The sequence below is a fragment of the Doryrhamphus excisus genome, unplaced genomic scaffold (assembly GCF_037039965.1).
Source record: "Doryrhamphus excisus strain RoL-2023G ecotype Guam unplaced genomic scaffold, RoL_Dexc_Guam_v1.1 HiC_scaffold_24, whole genome shotgun sequence".
Classification (NCBI taxonomy): Eukaryota; Metazoa; Chordata; class Actinopteri; order Syngnathiformes; family Syngnathidae; genus Doryrhamphus; species Doryrhamphus excisus.
Window position 1 is genome coordinate 5,423,487 of NW_027621862.1, and position 22,127 is coordinate 5,445,613.

At 41.5% G+C, this 22,127-nt stretch overlaps 2 protein-coding genes across 2 annotated transcripts; both read right to left on the bottom strand.

The window, feature by feature from the left end:
- Positions 1 to 3,246: 3,246 nt before the first annotated feature.
- LOC131109591 (C-reactive protein-like) lies at positions 3,247 to 4,823 on the bottom strand. Its single transcript, XM_058061754.2, has 3 exons — positions 4,757 to 4,823; positions 4,616 to 4,682; positions 3,247 to 4,541 (listed from the first exon to the last, which is right to left on the bottom strand). Exons 1-3 carry the CDS (start codon positions 4,757 to 4,759, stop codon positions 3,931 to 3,933), a joined length of 681 nt encoding a protein of 226 aa, XP_057917737.2. The 5' UTR covers positions 4,760 to 4,823; the 3' UTR covers positions 3,247 to 3,930.
- A 1,720-nt stretch (positions 4,824 to 6,543) lies between these two features.
- stub1 (STIP1 homology and U-Box containing protein 1) lies at positions 6,544 to 13,357 on the bottom strand. The gene is made up of 8 exons (XM_058061656.2): positions 13,200 to 13,357; positions 12,326 to 12,557; positions 12,053 to 12,251; positions 11,757 to 11,922; positions 11,608 to 11,683; positions 11,476 to 11,532; positions 8,552 to 8,668; positions 6,544 to 8,110 (listed from the first exon to the last, which is right to left on the bottom strand). The coding sequence occupies exons 2-8, from the start codon at positions 12,437 to 12,439 to the stop codon at positions 7,985 to 7,987; spliced, it is 855 nt and encodes a 284-aa protein (XP_057917639.1). The 5' UTR covers positions 12,440 to 12,557; positions 13,200 to 13,357; the 3' UTR covers positions 6,544 to 7,984.
- Between the last annotated feature and the right edge of the window lie 8,770 nt (positions 13,358 to 22,127).

The following is a 22,127-nucleotide window of genomic DNA, read 5'->3' on the forward strand; positions in this document are numbered from 1 at the left end:
GCTGGACCACAGACGTCCAAGGAGGTTAGGACTTCATTCGTCCATCAAAGAAGGTGAAGGCTGATTTATATTTGGTAGCTTCTACAAGCTTGATTTTTTTTATTTTAATCAGACCGATTTCTTTATTTTTTCTATGCCCTGCAATTGGCTGGCAACCAGTCCAGGGAGACCTAGTGACGACAAAGAAAACTCATTTGGGCCTCTTGTACCCACCATCTTGTCCTTTCTGTCACTATGCCATGCTACCAAACTAGCAAAGCCCACCATCAACAAAATGTGACAATGGCGTGTGACTGGTACTACAGGAGTACTTCACCAATTGTTACATATTTGGACTTTAAAGTCGAATAATCTGCGATTGGCTGGTGACCAGTCCAGGTTGTACCAAAGTCAGCTGGAATAGGCTCCAGCATACCCCTGCGACTACTACGGAAACATGACGACATCATTTTGGAAAAGTAGCAAAAATACTTCATGTTAAGACAAAATTGGTATTTTGGTATTCGGTATTCTAAGGGACTGCACGGTGGACGAGGGGTTAGCGCACAGACCTCACAGCTAGGAGACCCAGGTTCAGTTCCACCCTCGGCCTTCTCTGTGTGGAGTTTGCATGTTCTCCTCGTGCATGCGTGGGTTTTCTCCGGGTACTCCGGTTTCCTCCCACATTCCAAAAACATGCTAGGTTAATTGGCGACTTCAAATTGTCCATAGGTATGAATGTGAGTGTGAATGGTTGTTTGTCTATATGTGCCCTGTGATTGGCTGGCAGTCCAGGGTGTTCCCCGCCTCTCGCCTGAAGACAGCTGGGATAGGCTCCAGCCCCCCCCGTGACCCTTGTGAGGATAAGCGGTAGAAATGAATGAATGAATGTTATTCTAAGGTGAAATTGTTCGGTAGTGTGGTTTTAAAGTCCAGTAATCTGCCTGGAGGCGTGACACCGGTGGAAGCCAAGTGCTCGCACTTCCACACACTGTAAAGGTCAGGCCTCACACCGTCTGTGTGAAAGGCTGCAACTGAAAAGGGTATTGTCCATCTGTTTTTAACTAGCCAGGACTGCTGTGTGTGTGTGTGTGTGTGTGTGTGTGTGTGCGTGTGTGCGGTCAACCCCACCTGCAGGGGGAAAGTCTCTGCAGTGATTTTTGTGTTTGATAAACACAACATTTGCGTTGCTAAGTGTCAAGAGATAAAAGTGTTGTGTCGGTCCGATGCGACGCCTCGCTCCCTGATTCAGACTGACTCTAATGGGAAGGCCTGGTGAATTTTTCATGCAGCCCAGAGGGGGGGGCCGAGCGGCCATACTGGCACATTACATCCACTTTCTTATTCCCGTGAAGTAAGAAAAGCTTCATGGAAGTCCTGTGTCTATTGGGAAGAATGTGTGACCAACTGGAGCAGCTTGATCCCAGTGAACAAAAGCCAGCTGAATAATGCCCAAGATCACAATTTAATGGGCTGAAATTTCTGCAAGAAAGCTCTAAAAAAATTAGCCATCTGTTCAGTGCACACATGCCACAGCTCGCCGGGATAGCTCGTAGCACCGTCTTGCCGTATGCAAATATGTTTTGCCTGGAAATCTATTTGGAGTTGCTCGAAGGAATCCAGAACGGCCCTCCTTCTGTCTCCCCCTCCGCTGAGCTCACGCGCTTCTCCCGCCCGACGTCTAGCTCCTCTCGCGTGGAAAACATTTCACCAGCTCCACACGCATGTGGAGTCAACGGCACCTCCTTGCCTGCTGAAGACAGCTCAAAGCACCATGGGCCAATATGCAGATCTGGCAGTCCTGCACCGGCGGGGGCTGTCCGCGAGCGAGATAAGGGGGGGCTCAATTTGCTCAATTGGATGAAACATGCCACAAAAGGACACACAAGGAATAATTCCAAAGCCACTTATCACCTCCTGCATTTCCAAGACCAACACGTCTTCATGGTACACAGGATTCGTTCCCAATTGTCGTCCTTTCGGGTCAAATTTAAGCACTACTTTTTCCTCATTGAATAAGAAGCAAAAGGTACGTCCAGTGGATCTGAGTCAACTATTTTCTGCCCCCCCCCATTTGTATTTCTATCGATGTATCTGTACTGCACAGGCTCAACTCCAAACCAGCGAAATGAAACAAAATGGAGAGCAGTAGTGAAACATACAAGTGTATTCAAGACGTTTGCAGGTCTGCATTAACACCGAAAGTCCTCCCTGCCTCTCAGCCCCCCCCCTGACAGTTCACCACGCCCCTCATTATTTGAGAAACACTAGACAGCACTTTCTAACTGTTAAAATGCAATTTTTTTAATAATTTCAAATAATAAATGCATTTTAACAGGGTTAGAGGGTGCCTTGGATTTTTGCAGTTTTTAAGCTTTAATAATTTGAACCACATCAATATTAGTTATATATGTTACCAAGACACAGTTTATAGCCAGATATAGTATTTCTAACTGCTTGTATGAGGAATTAGCATCCCTTTTGGGCAGAAATGCATAAAGGCGTGTGTGTGTGTGTGTGTGTGCGCGCGCCGAGAGGCCAGGCTTGGTCCACCAGATGGTCCACAAAGGTGTTACCACACAGTGAGTGGGCACTGCGATTGATGCATTGCAACATCCAAGAAGGTGGAACATTTGGCTGCTGACCCGCAGTCAGAACTCATTGGCCCTGCCTTCTCCTTATTTAGCAGCAGCTAGAGAGAGAGAGCGAGAGAAAGCCCACGGCAGACTCGCTCTACATACAAACACACACACATACACACACACATTCGGAACACAGCACTTTCCCACCCTCAAGGGAGCCTGGGTTGTGCGCCTCAAACTTCTCGGTGGTTTTCTGCAAGGAGGTCACGATGGTTGGTGCAGGCAGGGATAATGAGTGCAAGGAGCCATGGACACAAAGTGCAACTTACACTTGGATGGAGAACATCTGACCTTGAGCTGATTCTTTGCTAGTCAGGCCGCTCCATATGATTTCTGAAGTAACAAATCCTTGTCATCCTGCCTCTGTTGAGGAATACATTGACATGACTCCATGGAGTTCTTCTTTTCCCCATTTATCTAAAAATGGAGCATACACCTCATCCAAGGCCTCACCATCCTAAACCTCCAGTCCGGTGGAAGGTAGGATTACGTACGGTATTACCAAGTGGCTCACAAAGCTAGCTTGTCCACCACAGCTTCATCTGCTGGATGGATCTGCCTCACTTGGCCCCATTGCGAGTGGACTGTGACGTCAAGAAGGAAATAATAGTCCTCTATTTGCAAATTCCTGTGCCAGAAATTAATTCCCATTCACCCAAATCAATCTTAACAGATCTCCAATGAAAATCAGCATTTTCTTAATAAGGAAAGCATCACGTGTGTAATTTAGTATTTATTTATTGTTCTCAATATTAAAAAAACATCACTTTTATCGATTTTATCGAATAGTTAAACAGGTTTTTACTAAGCATTAGCTTCTGTTCAACCAAGCTAAATCTAATTAAGTTGTCTTATATTTCTACAAATATGCTTATTTACATTAATTACATTAATATTAATAACTAGAAATAATTTACAACTCAGTTTGACATGAATAGGCGTGCCACCCAATTCATACATAAGGCATGTATGTAGTACAATAATGTCATTATTATTATTATCATGATGCTGCATTTATCACTATTACTGTTATTACTGTAAGTACAAGTATAAATACAAAAACTAATTATAGTGCTATGATAGGAATACGTACAATTGAAAATTATTACTTTATGATTATTATGATGCATCCTGCTGCTGTGAGTGAAACAAACACCTCTGCTGGACTGCAACTGTTTCCTTATCTTTAAAATGATACCAAAATCAAGGCCTCTAAAGTAAAACAAGATGAAATATGTACGAATATGACGCACATCAGAAGCAGTCCAACACAGATGCCATGCATGGCGCCACAGGATGCCACACTGAGTCAGTCATCATCCACCACCATTACGTTGCCATTAAGCTCATACTCAATAGTGGCCCAGTTAAAGATGTTGCCTTCAGGGACCTTGTGGCCATAATGCCAAGCTTGGATCATGCTCCTGGACAGAACAAAGTCCCACATATTCACATCAGTCAGCTCCCCCACGAAACTCTGCAGGGCCTCCAAGCCCCCCAGGTGTTTGTCAGGGTCCTGGCCCAGGAGGATGGTGCCTTTGGGACGGATGCTGTGTCCAGGTTTGTAGACCTGGTACGTGCTGCGCTTCCCGTCCACCCAAAAAGCAGTGAGTCCAGTGACAGACTCCCATGTCAGGCACAGGCTCGTGCGGAAGGTTCCCAGCGGAGGGAGGTGGAAGAAAGCGCCGTCACCGCTCATGTAAAAGGAAATGCGTCCGTCCTTCTCTCGCCACACGTTGAGTTCGTCGTAGTCGGCCGTGCGATACGCGAACAGGATGATCTGGCGTTCTTCGGGCAGCTCGGTGGCCATGCGTAAACACAAGGTGAAGGCCTTGAGAGCCATGTCCTTGAGCGGCATCAGCGTCACGTAGCTGAAATCGGTCTCATAAGGGAAGACCAGGACTTTGGCGCCCAGACCCACTGGAGTATATCAGACAAGAGTCAGGACAGTTTGCTACCATCACACAACAAAGCTACACTATGCGACTCTTTACCTTGCGTGTCTGCCGATGTTGCCACAACAAAGGCACCAAACACAAACACAGATAGCATAGAGACACTCTGCAAACACACACCAATCATCAGTGGAGAAGCACAGCAAAAACTAATCCCTGCTCAAAAGAATATCCTCTTACCATGATGATGATGTGCTGTCGTCTGCTTGTCAAAGCTGTCCTCTGCCCTACTAGTACCAGCCATGATGTCAGCTAAGACAATGGACTCTGTGTCCAACCCAGCGTTCATGTCTCATGACCGAGCAGCCAACAACAAAAAGCTTCAAAAAGTATCCACTGTACAGGTCACCATTTGTTACACTTCCATTGTCAAATGCTGTGCTCGCTACCAAAATATACCTGATCCGTACTGTACCACTTTTTGTCCCACGAGTTGCTAAAGATGCTCTTTGGTTGACAGAGAATCAACACAACAACCGGGACAGAGTCAGAAGAACACCAGCTGCACCTATGGGCATTGGCGGTGTGGTGGTTCACATACCGTAGCTGTGTAGTCGCATCCCTTGAGAGGATTTATAGGCAGCATACAAAATGGACTACAAATGTTCTATTATTGAGACATGTAGATTACAATCAATATATCCGGTCATGGCATGGTCGACACGAGTGAGAGCTTCTCCCTTTCCATGCGGAAGTGGTACGTTTTTGGTTTATGTGTCCTTCTCCACTGTGTTTTAAGACCTTTCTTATGGTAATGGTAATGGTTTTATTTCATTTGAACGTGCATCAGATTACAATTGAATGCATCACATAATCAGTTCACAGTTCCACATGTCCAAAAGGAGTAGGAAGAAGCAAAGCTTATTAACTCCTACCCCTCCATCTGGTACTTTTACAATCAGTAACCATTAAATTTGTTCACTTCCTGCTTTCCTGATATGTTTAAGGTTTTTTTTAATTTTTATTTTTTTAATTTTTATTTTTGTCACGTACCTAAGTACGAGGTGATATGACCATCCAATGACATAATGGGTACCATAGTAAGTGTCAATATAGTGATATATATATAGCACATCATGACTGGTTCAAGACTCTTCATCCTTGTATTTAGCAAACATCAACTGCTTGTATTGTTTCTTGAATTGGCTCATCGTTGTGCATTGTTTGAGGGTCTTACTCAATCCATTCCATAGTTTGATTCCACATACTGAAATGCTATGGCTTTTTCATGTAGTCCGAGCACGTGTTTCAAATTTAGTTCTTCCCTGAGATCATATTTCTCCTTTCTTGTAGAGTCTTAAGTTTAGAATACATTCAATAAATTGGAGGCTAATTAGTTAGCTTGCGAATGGTGAGGGCTGTCTCTTGTGTTCTTGCGCATAACAGTTGATCAATGTGTGAAAAAAGTAAATCAGGAGTGTAAAAATGACTATAGGGTTGTTATTGTTGTCTACAGGGCTCTATTAATAGTAGAATATTGTATTGAGAAAGTCATAAACAGGTTTTCTATGCTCCAAATGTGAAAATGTTCCATTTATCAATATTGAATCCTACTTTGTGGAGATTAATGGAACCAATTAACCACAATTAACGAGGGATAACTGTAATGATAGAATTTGTAGCTTTTTGATTGAAACATTGGTTTCCAAAGTGGGGCACATTAATTGTCACAGAGGTACGTGAATGAAAATGCGCCAAACATTCGGGGTGCAGCAAAGAGACAGAGCATGAAGTAGTTCATTACTACTGTGGCTATCATATGAACAATTAAGTAAAAGTAATGATTATTTTGTGCTTTTAGAGTGTCTCATCTTGAAGAGTTTATTTATATCCAATCCAATCCCCAAACCTGTCACTATGAATGGGGATCCCCGATTCCACTGGCTGCATCTCTCCATGTCACTGGTGTGTGTATATCCAACTAATATATAATATGTCCAAAATAAAGGGGACAGATAATTCAAAAATGTTGAAATAACTGGCATTTATTCACAAATTCATGTCATTTGCTTTGTCGTATATGGCTATCATAACGGCTTGCCTTGTAAATTGCTGTCATATCAAAATAAAAAACACTACTGTATTGTATAAGCAAGAATTGTCATGTTAACATCATGAATGTCTCTTGAATGATACCTGTGTCCAATACCACTACAAGCTTTATTCAACTAATGGGGGGGTTGAACAAAAGGAAAACAGAACCGGGCCTTTCTGTTATCAACATATCTACATTTAATACACTGGAGAATTGCAAGAAAAAAACTTAGCCAAGCCTATTTTGTCAAGAAAGAAGATACACAAAGCTAATAATTATGTACACATAGTCCGCAGCCTGACGTTAAGCATTCAGCTAAAAGATCCAACACTGAATTGTTTTACAGGAACGCTGGGAAGTAGGGATGATAAATGATGCTTCTCTTCCAGCATAGCAGTGAACTTCAGCTTATATTTCCACCACACTGATTATTGTTTTAGCCGCAGTTTTCTCAGTGATGAGATAACTGCACTTCACATTAACGGCATAAGACCAGGATGGGAGGAGAATTAACATTACAGGGGATTTTGTATGAAAATCGTTGTATGAAAGCGTTGCCTTCAGAAGGTGATGTTTCTTAGCAAAATTCAAGGACATTTTAAAGGAATAGACAGCATTTTTTTTTTCATCCAGCAGCCATTTCACTCCCCCCCCCATTCTTTTCCCCAGTTCAAAGCCGCTCTTTAAGGGAAAAAAAGTGTCCTGATTAAAAACATGTTCAGCTCCAAAGGTAAACAACATAGAATGCATACATTCATCATATTTTAACCGTCTGTACTTGAACGTAACAATACGAGCTCATCACTAAAAACCTCAAAACGTGGGGTTGTGGGTGAAAAGTTTGTAGCGCCATCTAGAGGTGAAGCATATAACAGCGAAAACTCTTGTGATACACCCTCATCATGTAAACTTGCTTACAAAGTAGTTACCCTCAATGACAACTTTTTTTTGGCATAGTTACCATTTCAGGTTAAAGTTTTTTTTTTAATTCATGACAAAAAAGAAGTAAATGATTGAAATTTTCTATTGTCAGGTCACAAGAACATTTGGTGATTGTGGCACTGGAGATAAAAAAAAAAAAAGGATGAGCGAGACCTGAGAGCTGGGCCTCCATGTTGTGGAAAAGAAAAGAAAGTGTAGAAGATGAAGGGGGGCGTTAAAGGGAGTATAGCAGGCCATCACTAGGTAAGCCTCATCGTTTCCAAGTAGGATCCAAAGAGCAGGGGGAGGCGCTACACGGTCCACAGCAGCTCCTGTTTGGTAGTCCATAGTGAGATCGTTGGTATACAGGCAAGGTGACATGTTCCTACAGTCTCATGTTGATTTAAGATGGAGAAATGGGAGACGGGTGGGCAAGGGGTGGGCTTCCAACTCTAGTAGTCCTCCACCCAACCATTCTCCTGGATAAAGGCATCGATCACTTCCTTCATGGCCAGGTTGGGGATTAGCTGGTCCTGGGTCAGGGGGCTTCGAGTGACCGGGTCGAAATGCCCCACTCGCTGTCAGAGCAGGTTGAGTGAAGTGTTAAAATGAGATGTTTTAAAGCACCAGAAAGTTCCAGTAGCGGTACATACTGCATGCTACTGTGGGGATACTCGGGAAATAATGTATACAACACACGCAAGACAAAAAGCTTACTTTTGCATTCAGATTTGCTTAGTTCTTGTTTTTGAAGAAGCTGGTTACCACAAGTGACGCTGTGTTTTCTAAGCCCATTTGCCAGAAATGCGGCGATCAAAACAAAAGTTATGCTGCAGGTTTTCTACTCTATAAAGCAACTAGCGATCGACATATCATACAAAATTGATAAGCGAGCAGACAGATTTGGATTATTTGAGTTGTTAAATGCACTTTTAGTTGCATTCAAATGCAAATTCACTGATGAAATTAATGTTATGGTAATATTCTGAAAGGTTTTAGTTCCCGTGAAAGGTTGGTACCTGTAGGTGCTCCTCGATGTCCTTGCGGTCGTAGGTGATCCCGCTCGGTGTGATGCATGGCTCCCTCATCAGTTCAAAGCTGATCTTTCCACAGAGATAATCTGGGATCTCACGTTTCTGGTGAGATGTAAAACACAGTTCAAGACTATCGTCTGGCAAAATACAGTGCATCCGGAAAGTATTCACAGCGCTTCACTTTTTCTACATTTTGTCATGTTACAGCCTCATTCCAAACTGAATTAAATTCATCTCTTACCTCAAAATTCTACACAAAATACTCCATTATGACAATGTGAAAAAAAGTTTCTTTGACATGTTTTGAATTTATTAAAAATAGAAAACAAAAAAATCACATTTACATAAGTATTCACAGCCTTTGCTTAATACTTTGTTGATCCACCTTTGGCAGCCGTTTTCAGATCTCTCCAGAGATGTTCAATCGGATTCAAGTCTGGACTCTGGCTGGGCCACTCCAGGACATTCACGGAGTGGTTCTGAAGCCAATCTTTTGAGATCTTGGCTGTGTGCTAATGTCTACTGTCTGTATGGTCAAGGTACATGACCAGTCTACTGAGGTCAAGAGCGCTCTGGAGCAGGTTTTCATCCAGGATATCTCTATATATTGCTGCATTCATTTTTCCTCTAGTCTGCCAGTTCCTGCTGCTGAAAAACATCCCCACAGCATGATGCTGCCACCACCATGCTTCACTGTAGGGATGGTATTGGCCTGGTGATGAGCAGTGCCTGGTTTCCTCCAAACATGGCGCCTGGCATTCACACCAAAGAGTTCAATCTTTGTCTCATCAGACCAGAGAATTTTGTTTCTCATGGTCAGAGTCATTCAGGTGCTTTTTGGCCAATTCCAGACGGGCTGCCATGTTCCTTTTACTAAGGAGTGGCTTTCGTCTGGCCACTCTACCATACAGGCCTGATTGGTGGATTGCTGCAGAGATGGTTGTCCTTCTGGAAGGCTCTCCTCTCTCCACAGAGGAACGCTGGAGCTCTGACAGAGTGACCATCGGGGCCTTGGTCACCTCCCTGACTAAGGCCCTTCTTCCCCGATCGCTCAGTTTAGAAGGCTGGCCAGCTCTAGGAAGAGTCCTGGTGGTTCCAAACGTCTTCCATTTACGAATAATGGAGGCCACTGTGCTCATTGGGACCTTCAAAGCAGCAGAAATGTTTCTGTATCCTTCCCCAGATTTGTGCCTCAAGACAATCCTGTCTCGCAGGTCTACAGACTTCTTTTGACTTCATGCTTGGTGTTTGTGCTCTGACATGCACAGTCAACTGTGGGACCTTATATAGACAGTTATTATATTTCCAAATCATGTCCAATCAACTGAATTTACTGCAGGTGGACTCCAATTAAGCTGTAGAAAGATCTCAAGGAGGATCAGTGGAAAAAAGATGCACCTGAGCTAAATTTTGAGCTTCATGGCAAAGGCTGTGAATACTTATGTAAATGTGATTTTTTTGTTTTCTATTTTTTATAAATTCAAAACATGTCAAAAAAACCTTTTTTCACATTGTCATAATGGAGTATTTTGTGTAGAATTTTGAGGTAAGAGATTAATTTAATTCAGTTTGGAATGAGGCTGTAACATGACAAAATGTAGAAAAAGTGAAGCGCTGTGAATACTTTCCGGATGCACTGTAGCCTCATCAGAGCCGTAACAGAAGACTTTAATTAAATCAATCAGTTTTCAAAAATAATTAATCATGATTAATCACCATTTGTGTAAAATAAATTTTAAATAAAAAAATAATTTTATGAACAAAAAATACATAAGACACAATTTTATATATTTGTGTTAGGGATCGACCGATATGGTTTTTTTCAGGCCGATGTCGATACCGATTTTTTTCCATCACCCTTAGCCGATGGTCGATTTTGCTTGGGCCAATATTTGTGCCCGATACTGCTTTTGCTCCCTCAATTTACATGAAAAAATGACAATGATAACAAATATTACAGGTCAAGTTTAAACAAATATTTCTTGAAACGTAAACACTGAACACAGTAGGATTCAGCTATTTTAAACACACATTTAAACGGCATTATCAACTAACCGTAAAAGGAATAAATATTCAACCATGTGCAAAACATTTCTGTCGTAGTTTAAATTTTATCTAGCATCAATGTGATGACTGGAGGCGTGTATTGCATGCACTTGGCGTTCATGTTTCCTATTTCAAAGCAGGTGGCAATATTTCCACTAATTTAACTGTTAGAGGCTAATCAAGAGTTGAAAACGTATCCTTGTCGTGATTCGCCACGCTTGCAGTCGGGGAGGGGTACCGCGACTGCGTGTTGCAGGGTCCTCTGGCAACACAAAGCTGCCCGGCGCATTCCTGTCTGTAAATCACGCGCCGGAAAAATACATCGGCAATACCGATTCAAATAAAGAACGCAAATATCGGCCCGATATATCGTCCGGTCGATGTATCAGTCCATCCTTAATTTGTATGTATTAATGAACTGAAAACGCTGGAAAATGTATTTGCCTAATAATAGTCTCTTCAATAGTAGCACAACATTTGAATCATACTAAGCAGAACATATTTAAATGCTGAAAATTGTACTTCCTCTACTCTCAAGTATGTTTTGAATTTCTTTTGAATTTGAACGTCCAGTCCTGATTCCTCGTTTTGATGTGAGGGATAATAACATCCACTTTTTCTTAATCTTTCTTTTTATATAGACCACACACACACGTAGACGTGGTTGTGATGAATTACAGTATCGAATGCAGCTGTTTACTCCACTCCCACTGCAATCCTTAGCAAACAAACAAGGATGGTTTCTCCACAAACAGCATGATGACTGTCCAGTTGTCACAGGAACTATGTGATGATTCACAGCGCACACACACAGACACCATAAGTCTATGCTCGCTCATCATGACTGTGCAGAGGAAACTCACTTTTCTTTTCTCGTCCACTTGAGAGAAGAGCTCATCCATGTCCATTAGGTACTTGTCCTAATGGAGTCGCATTCACGTTAGTCAAATGTAACACAAAGCCACTCAGGAAGTCAGAAATACTTCTTGACGTACGTGTTTGGATGCAATCTTGGCCGCGTCGCCTCCATTTTGATCGTCGTCCTGCTTTTCCTTGTAGTCTTCAAGTTCTCTGCAGTAAATGAGTAAATTGGTCTTCCGTACAGAACAAAATTCCCAAGCGTCCCATAAATGCCTGCTCTCACCGCTCCTTCTCAGCCAGTATGAGTTTGCTTAAGTAGGCGTGCAACTCGTTCTCCTGGTTGATGCGCTTCTCCTCAATGCTGTTCCAACGCTTCTTCTTAGCGATTCGTAAGGCGCTGGGGATGTCGTCTCCAAAGTTCAGCCTCTGTTCTTTTGCCAAATTGTACGCTGCAAAAACATTTTCATGCTTTGATTCAGCTCTCGTATTGGGTATGTTTATCACATTCTGCTGTGTAGAAGTGTGTGTGCACCTAATTGGTCAGTGAGTGTGACAGAGAGAGAAAAAACACGTTCTGACCTTTCTGCAAGTTCCCGATGGCTTCGTCGTAGTTCTCCAGTTCCAGGTGACACTGACCCAGGAAAAAGTGGGCCTTGACTGACTGGCTGTCCAGCTCCAGGGCATGCTTACAGTCTGCCAAAGCCTTGTCGTGCTGCTGCAGCTTCACATGACAGAGAGCCCTGTTGGTGTAGTACACTGCCACGGACGGATTCCGGTTCTGGAAAAAACATCAGCCATGATACACATTGTAACCAGTGCAAAAGGCATTGCCAAACAATGTTATTTCCTCACTATAGCTTTGCTGTAGCATGTAGCAGCCTCCTGGTACTTGCGGCAGAGGAACAAGCGATTCCCCTGCTCCTTCAGCTCCTGCGCGGTGGAACTCTTCTCCGGGCTGCCGGCCATCTTCTCCACCGGCTCCGCGGGGCCCGCCTCGCCCTGCTTCCCAATCCTGTTCCCCGTCTCTTCGGCTGGCGAAGCTGACAGGCTTTAAGAACGCCCTGTCCCGCCTGGATCTCGAACACTGTGCCAAGAGAGAGCATGCAAGTTTGTGGTGTGCATGTCCCCTGCATTGCATCTGCAATGCGTATGTTCAAAGCAAGCGGGATGCCACCCAAGAAAAGATTTTCTCTTTATTTCGCTGACTGGGCACGCAGCTAGAAAACACAGCGAGGTGGCTTGGGTAGCCGGCGATTTAACTCTTCATGTCACGAATGCCAGCTAGTTAACAAACCGTCACGACGGAGCTTGCTTATTTCATTCCCGAGGGTTGCCTTTTTGTAAACAACTAAATGAAATAGCAGCACAAAACAGTGAGAATTTAGCTTTTGACAATCATGTGAGCACATATGTTAGCATATAGCATCGGAATTGACGTTAGCTAATTAGCCACATAGCGTACCCACAAACGCTGTAGTTAGTGGCTGTTAATGCAGCACAAACCGCTTCTAGCGCTGCCAGGAGCGAGTAAAGTTTGGATTATATCCAACAGCAGGCCTTTAAACGCATCAGCTTGTAGTTTAGGTTACACCGCTAGACAACGTCAATAATGCTAAATTAGCTTGTATGCTAGGTGTTGTATTGCCTTTTTTATTATAATTATGCTATCCCGATGACAGCTGCCATTTGATTCTCCCTGATGTATAGTGGTACTTTTAGCACTCACCTTCGGAGAGACGTGTCACATCTAAACAAATCAGGTTTTAAAAGATTCGTTATGAAATTTTGCTGGATTCAATTTCTGTCCGGTGAGCGATCATGACAGCTTGTTGTTATGTCGACGTCACAAGTTGCGTTAACGTCGACGGAAGCCGAAATGACTATTTCCTGGGATCGAACTAAAGTGTAACCGTCGTATCGTTAAATTAATTTTTTTGTTCATTCAATAATGGTACCTATATGGCAAGAATGACTTATTGTAAATATTCATTTTCGACTTACTCAGTACATCACTTCAATCACTGCACAGCGCGAGTATCTCCCACAGAGGGCGCTCTAGTAACATTTTCTGTTTCTGCTCAGATAGATAGACTCCCTTTATTGTCATTGCACAAAAACACAGTAGTGAAATTGCCAACGAAATGTCGTTGCCTGGCTCCCATATAATAACAGACACAAAAGAAGATAAGTAATAATAAATAATAATAATAATGATAATGTGGAGTGAATTGCAATTGAATGAAAATTTGAAAATTAAAATGTTATCAATAATAATAATAATAATAATAATAATAATAATAATAATAATAATAATAATTATAATAATAATAGCAAATAAGCTTGGCTTATCCCTACACCTTGAATAAAATTGCATAAACTGTTCAAGTATAAACATGTGACGTACTTTACTTAGATGTAACAGTGTTATATTAAAATATACATATAAAATGTCTTTATTTGTATACCTTACACTTCTGGTTACATCCCAAACTGGATTTTGCAGCCTAAATTCCTGTACATTTGCATTTACATAAGAGAAAATGCAAAAAGAACCTCATGACTTGCATGGGTGTTTCATATCAGGGGGCATCCCACCCATGAAGAAAATGCGCCACATACACACACACCAACATCTAAATCTATAGATGACCCCCTGCGGTTCCCTTTATAATACAAAGAACGATTCCGATTTTGGATGAATTAGCAAGCTATTGATTGTAGACAGGGTCACTTTCATCCTAAAGGTCTTGTGTGAAGATTAGTGTCCATCCCTAATGCAAACACACCGATAAAGCTATTGCTGTGTGTCCGCAGCTGTGTTTGCCAGTCTGCCCACCCACCCCCATCCTATAGAACACCCACCTATACTAGGATTACGGGCCCAAAGTGACACAGGAGTGCTAAATGTTTAGTGAGTAGATAATGACACCACTCATAAAGCATAGTCACTTTTCTCTCCAATTGTGTTATTTGGTTTTAATTTGGTCGGTTTAATAAGAAATATATGAATACTGTTTCAAGTGTTTACATTTAAACTGCCAGCCTTTGGCCCACTGTCATTGTGTTCGCTGTATCCCAACTGTCAATCCCCTTCGCTTCAATTCAAACCCACTGCCCGCTGCACCAGCTGGCTTAGCTTCCCGTCACCGTGGCAACGGGATGAGGAAGTTGCCTGACTCTCCTCTGGCACGCAGCTGAAAGGCATGCAGCCACACTTCCTGACTGAGTCTTTCTATGCCTTTTCCCCCTTTTTCAGTGCCAAAATGTGGTTGAAAAGGGAGACGGGGGGGTGGAGGAAACTCTTCCTCAGGGAAAGCTCAGGTTCAAATGGGTGAAACAAAGGTAGCCTTCATCCATGTTGGCGGCCTTTTGTTTGGTGGAGAGAGGGAAAGGCTCATAGACTCAAAGTGTTTGAATGTGGCAAATGCAAAATAACAGTCTTGTTGGTCTGAATGTGTGCAGCTAGAATAGAAGTGCAAATATCTTACACTTTTACAAACAATGCAACAAATATTTTCCATTTTTCATTTAATTCAATAAAATATTTTGCAGTAGCCAATTAACCTAACATGCATGTATTTAGAATGTGGGAGGAAAAACCCGGAGTCATGTGTCCCAATGACATGCATTGTTAGCTAGCTCATATTAAGTTGTTTTTTTGTGTTATTCATTCATCATTCATTTTCTACCGCTTATCCTTACAAGGGTCGAGGCGGTGCTGGAGCCTATCCCACCTGTCTTTGGGCGAGAGGCGAGGTACACCCTGGACTGGTAGCCAGCCAATCACAGGGCACATATAGACAAACAACCATTCACACTCACATTCATACCTATGGACAATTTGGAGTGGCCGATTAACCTAGCATGTTTTTGGAATGTGGGAGGAAACCGGAGTACCCGGAGAAAACCCACGCATGCACGGGGAGAACATGCAAGTTCCACGCAGAGATGGCCGAGAGTGGAATTGAACCCTGGTCTGTTTCTGGTGTTATAATGCACAGAAACTAAATCAGAGAAGACACATGATGGTTTTTCCACCATCAACATGCTGGACAAATGTGTGTACGGCGTAAGTAAGCAATGCAAGTCACATGTGACTACTTTGACATGCAGGAGCCAGCAGAGAGCTCACAGGAAGTGAAACACGGAGACGTGATGAGAGACTAAAAGCTGCAGATGCCACCTTTGGACTGAACATGACATCATCATGTCTGGCTTTCTTCAGTCATTTCAAGTATTCTGTTGTGGTTTAAAACGGACCTTGCATTAGGTCTAAATGGGGGACATCCTGATGCTAAGCTCAGAGAAAAGCCAGACATAACCACGGGGTTAAAGGTCATCTACACACCTCTCCTGCTCTGATTAAGCCTCCTGATGAAATAGTCATACATCTCCTTTGAAGACTTTCCAGCAAAAGTACTGTACAACAATTACGGGTACTTTCTAGAGTGTTTTTAAAAGCCTTGCCAAGTTTTTGCACAAAAATCCTTCACACCCTGGGGGGTCAGCAACAGCACACAGGTTCAGACACCCCCCAAAAAAACACACACCCACACACTGTGGATTGATGTATGGCGGCTGAAGAGGGGGTGGTGTTGTGGCTTGAGTGGCGGCTAGGGGGTGGAAGCTCCACAATGGAGGTTTTGGAGGGAAATCAAACCTCCTGACTCCTGAGTGAGGATGCGGAGGGAAATCCATCATCACCACCACCCCCCCGAAAAAATAATGGAACTAATCTCCATATGGGGAAATATTTGTTTACATGATGAAAACGAGCTTTGTTTGGCTGCATTATCAAGTCAAAGGTCGTTTTTCCTACCGGAGTTCATTCAATCAAATGCATTGACAGTCAATGAGGAAGCTTCAGGCGACCAGCAGGGGCACCACAAAGTTACTTTCCTTCCCTATATGAAGCCCCGCCCCCCACTAGGAACACCACAGTCCTACCCCCACGTCCCTTAAGTCTGTCGTCTTGGGTCATGCTCTCGGGGTCACCAACCCCCCTAAGCCACAGCCAAACAACATAATGAGGGAGATGCTAATTGTGTCTGCAAATATATGTACAAATATACACATATAGAGAAAAATAATAACTTAAATATTCAGTTGTTCTTTTAATACAATTCCCTATAACTATGAGTATTTGGTTTTCTTTGATTAGCTGAAACCCCAATTTGCCAATTTGCGTCCATTTAAACACAACCAAAAGCTATTTTTCCCAGTCTCTCTTGTATTCCTGAATGCAGCTTTCTTCATCATCCTTGGAAGCGTGTTGTCGGCACATTCCACATTGGACGGTAATCAGATCAGTGTGAGGGGTCTGACTAATGACCAACGACAGGCTCTGTGGACCTTGGAGGAGGGGAGTAGTAGATAGAGGGGTAAGGGTGTGGTGGGCTGGGGGGGGGGGCTGATGGGTTAAAGGTCAACTTTTCAGAGCTGCTCAATTGAAGAACCATTAAAATCTATCTTTGTGTGATTTTCTTGGTGTAGCCAGGAGGTTCCAGTGGGTGAGCACTAGTATATGTGCGGTGGTCATCAAATAGATGCAACATTGGATTGCCCATGCATGGAGACGACAGTGAACGCAGCATGTATTAAACCAGTAGTGAAATGTTTTTAGAACGTGTTATCATTAAGCTTACATACATTTGGGTAGCTCTGATAATAATAATGATGACGATGATAATAATAATGATAAGATAAGATATGCCTTTATTCGTCCCTCAGTGGGGAAATTTGCATATATAATAATATGCATATGCTAATAATAATAATAATGATGATAATGACGACGATGATGATAATGATAATAATAATGATAATAATAATAATAATGATGTTGATGATAATGATGATAATAATAATAATGATAATGACGACAATGATGATAATGATAATAATAATGATAATTATTATACCAGTAATATAGTTGAATTTTGTCCATTTATTTGGTTGCCTCACAGTGAGACAATCTCATAAATTATAAATACGGTTCCTTGCCTGATACAATATTATTTCAGAACATGACCAAATCCAAATATTCTTTTATTATTGAGTGAAATCAATTTTAGGAGCTTTATCAGATTTTATCTGATTTACGGATGTATTTCCCCCCAAATCCTGCATGCGTTATGTCATGTGTAAAATATGTCGTCTCTGGGACGTCCTGTCTACTTGCTTTGTTTTCCTACGCCTGCCGTCCAAATTTCCATCACAAACATCTCACCCTGAGTGACCTTTTGCTTTCTGTCAGTGAAGAGGCCCTGATTAGCCTGCATACTACATGTGCAGATAGGCCCGAAATCCTCACGGTTGAAATATGCATGAATCTGTGTGTGTGTGTGTGTGTGTGTGTGTGTGTGTGCATAGAGAAGCATAGAAGCAAATGCATGCAGTCATGCATATGCCTGCATGCATGAATGTGTCACCAAGAATGGCTACAATTCTAATTATTCAGCTGCTTTTTTGCATCCTCTTCTGGAGTCAACCAGTCGCTAGAGCAACTACTTCAACTTATACTGCTGGGTAGTCTGCAGCTCCATGGAGGAAATGAAGAAACACAAACCAGAAACACAACCAGCATGCAAGTAAACACGATTGACTTGACTTTCCAGAGCTAATTGTTGTAACCTTGACAGCCAAGCACAAAATGCTCTAAAGCTCACCAAATAAATACTATATTACATTCTTATGGTCTATATTATTAGTCTTATTAGCCTAACCAATACAATGCACACACACACACACACACACATGCAAAAGTAATACAAAACATCAATAAGGCAAGAAAAGGTGAAAAATGGGGATGTCCAATAATTATCGGCCTGATATCAGTATCAAAATCGATCGATATTGGTATCAGATTTTTCCCGATCACATACGTGTTCATTCCACCACAGGAGATATGTCATGTGAAGGTATTTGCTCATATTTTGGCTAGCTAACAAGTTAAAATCAAGCAAGCGATGCAGCGTACAGCTTAAACACGGTTAAATGTCATTTATGTCATTGTATGGTCATATTGTTATGTCATTGTATGGTCATATTGTTATGTCATTGTATGGTCATATTGTTATGTCATTGTATGGTCATATTGTTATGTCATTGTATGGTCATATTGTTATGTCATTGTATGGTCATATTGTTATGTCATTGTATGGTCATATTGTTATGTCATTGTTTGGTCATATCACCTCGTACTTCGGTACGTGACAACAAAAACTTTAACTATATGAGGAAAGCAGGAAGTGAACAAATGTAACAGTTACTGATTGTAAAAGTACCAGATGGAGGGGTAGGATTTAATAAGCTTTGCTTCTTCCTACTCCTTTTGGACATGTGGAACTGTGAACTGATTATGGGATGCACTCAATTGTAATCTGATGCATGTTCAAATGAAATAAAACCATTACCAATACAAAAACATAGTTTCACAAGTACTGACAAGCTTAGTGTGACCCTTGACACAAAAGAACTAGAGTGATGACCAAGGCAGGGGACACCTAGCATGTATGATATGGCTTGTTTATAGCACAAGAAATCGCAGAACGTTCCAGAACGTTCCAGAACGTTCCTGCTGACAAGACAGAGATGGGCCGGTGATGCTGAAACCAGGGCAACGGCGTGTGCTGATTGGTCCACATTTTGCACAATCTTGAAATGTCTAAAAAGCCGGGCAGGGAAAGAAAGAAGGCTTTTTGCAGCTGTGCTAAGACCCGCTACTGATGGCATACAGGGAATGCAATTAAGCCCGGACGTCTGTATTTGATATTGTTTGTATCAGGAATAAACACTCTGGTTTTCATATACCAGTTTGGTTATTTAGTCTTCCCATATCCTCAATTCGACACCCACGTAGGAAACTTAAAGGAAAAAATAAATAAATAAATAAATAAATAAAAATCTAAATAAGGGATTTGAGACATTAAATAACACACCTAAACACCTTTCCACTCGTATAGCAAACAAGAGAAAAATAAGACATATTACACATAAAATTAATTATAAACTGGTTATATCATAAAATAATATCAACTCACATGTTAGCATTGGGGAGAAAAAAAAGGGAATCTTGAAGGAGATTCCCTTCACATGTTACACATATCGATATTGGTATCGGAAATTGAGTATTGGCATATCGGTTTTACCCAATATAGTAAACAAGACAAAAATAAGACATATTAGACATAAAATTCATCATAAACTGGTTATATAATAAATAATATCGACTCACATGTTAGCATTGGGGTGAAGAAAAGAAAAAAAAAGAAAAAAAAAAAAGGAATCTTAAAGGATATTCCCTTCACATGTTACACATATCGATATTGGTATTGGAAATTGAGTATCAGCATATCGGTTTTGAGCAAAAAAATCCAATTTCGGACATTCATACCTAGTAAAAATGAAAACACTTGGGAGGAATCCATATCAAACAATGTTTGTTACGTACTTAAGCTCATTTTGTGTGAATGAAAAAGAATGAAGTTGCCTCACATGACCACAAGGACTGACAGATATGAAAATTATCCAAATCAAAAATGCTGCAAATGACGATACTGTATGGCAGACAATGCAGCAAAAGCCAAAACACGCACAAGACCCCAAAACAACTGCATGAAAGAAATACTAGCTAGGCCACTAGGGGCGCCAGACTTGAAGAAAGCTGGGCATTGCATTATTTTTAGACCTCTTTGTTAATACTGTGGCATCTTTATATCTATCTGTATATGAAGTTTTTAAAGATAAGTATCTCCCAGTTCTAGCCTGACTACCTTCTTGGTAGCCTGGCTAACATTTGTGTTGTGTAACATGCAGTAGTTTTTGGAAGTTGTGTGTAAAATATTTGAATTGGTTTTGCACACAGACTACTTTGCACCTGCAAAAACAAACGAGACGTGTGTGATATGCATGCCAAGCCACAAGTTGGAGACATTAGTTTGTAATGAAACGACACAGCAGTGTAGTAAAAGTACCAGAAGTGCAACAACAACACTGTTGTTGCTTGTTTCGACTGCACCGTACCTAACAGTCACGTCTTCCATTCTTACGTATTGTTAGAAAAAGTAATGAACACAGAGTATTCAAATCTTTGCGCTTCCAGGCTCCAAAAACATTGTTATCATGTCAATCAAGCATCAGAAAGAGCACTTGTATTTTGCAGGCTTTTCAGTTAAGTCTTGTGCTGTTGATGCCACCTGTTGCATACGTTCAAACGCAGCCTGCTAACCACCGCGCCCTGAGGGATGAGTGATCCGATACCCCTGAAGAAAGAGGTGTGTGTGCAGCAGACAGGTTGGGGGTAAAGGGGGCGTAGTAATAACAGGAGAGAGGTATAATGGCGGGGGTGATGGAGCCAGGGAGTCACCCGATTTTGGCGGTGCCCTCAGGGGTCCCCCCCCCCCCCGTTAACAAAGGGCTGAAAAAAAGGGCTAAAAAAGACAGGTTTCAATGATGAGCCGGGGGGGGGGGGGGGGGGGTGTTTCTTTTTGCATGTGCTGATGGAGCAAAGACGACGGCGTTTCTGGGACGAGGTGCAGATCACCAAAGTGAAGTGAATGGTGTTGATGAAAGATAACGAGGGATAAAAAGGGACTGGTGGTGGTGTGTAATTACTCTCCCAGTCAGTCTCCATTCAAACATGACAATTATGGTAATGGAAATGGTTTTATTTCATTTGAACATCATTTGAGCATCAGGTTACAATTGAGTGCAATTCAGTTCACAGTTCCACATGTCCAAAAGGAGTAGGAAGAAGCAAAGCTTATTAAATCCTACCCCTCCATCTGATACTTTTACAATCAGTACTAATATAGTTTTTTTAAACTTTATTTTATTATAATTATTATTTTTAATAATAATTATATATTATTATATAATTATACAATATTAATTCGATATTATATAATTATTATATAATATAATAGTTATATAATTATTAATAATTAATTTATTATAATAATACTTAATATTTTGTAAAATTTCTAATTATAATTGTTTATTTTTTTGTCACGTACCAAAGTACTAGGTGATATGACAATTATCATCTAGGGCAGAGGTAGGGAACCTATGGCTCGGGAGCCAGGTAGGGCTCTTTTGATGACTGTATCTGGCTCTCAAGCATTTCTTACCACAATAAAAATGTATTTTTGCTAACATTTTAAAGTAAACCATCACAGAAATGACTGTTAAAAATAATATTCAAAATCAACAACTTTCTTATGCATTTTAATTCGTCCATCTATATTCTGCTGCAATACGGCCAACCATATCTATCTTTCCTGATGATATTTTCCAGGTCAAACACCAAAACTTGATTATTACTGGGTAATGCTGTAGTCTACCTCGGTCATTGAGATGTCAAAAAAACATGTAAATGTAAACTTTCCTCCTTTAGTCAAATAGCTACCTAGCTAAAGCTGCAGAACCAAGCCTTCTGACGAAGACGGCCAAAAGAATGAAATACGTCTACGGAGTACGGTGCAAAACTATGCAGCAGCAGAAGTTGTATTAATGGCAACAAGTATTTGATTTATTATTAGACACTGCGCTGCTCACGAAAGTGTGCTGGCCACACCCCATTGGCGTGGGGTAGTGTGCCTGGTCTACGTAATTAGAGCCCATTATCTAAAACTGTTGGTCTTACATAAAAATG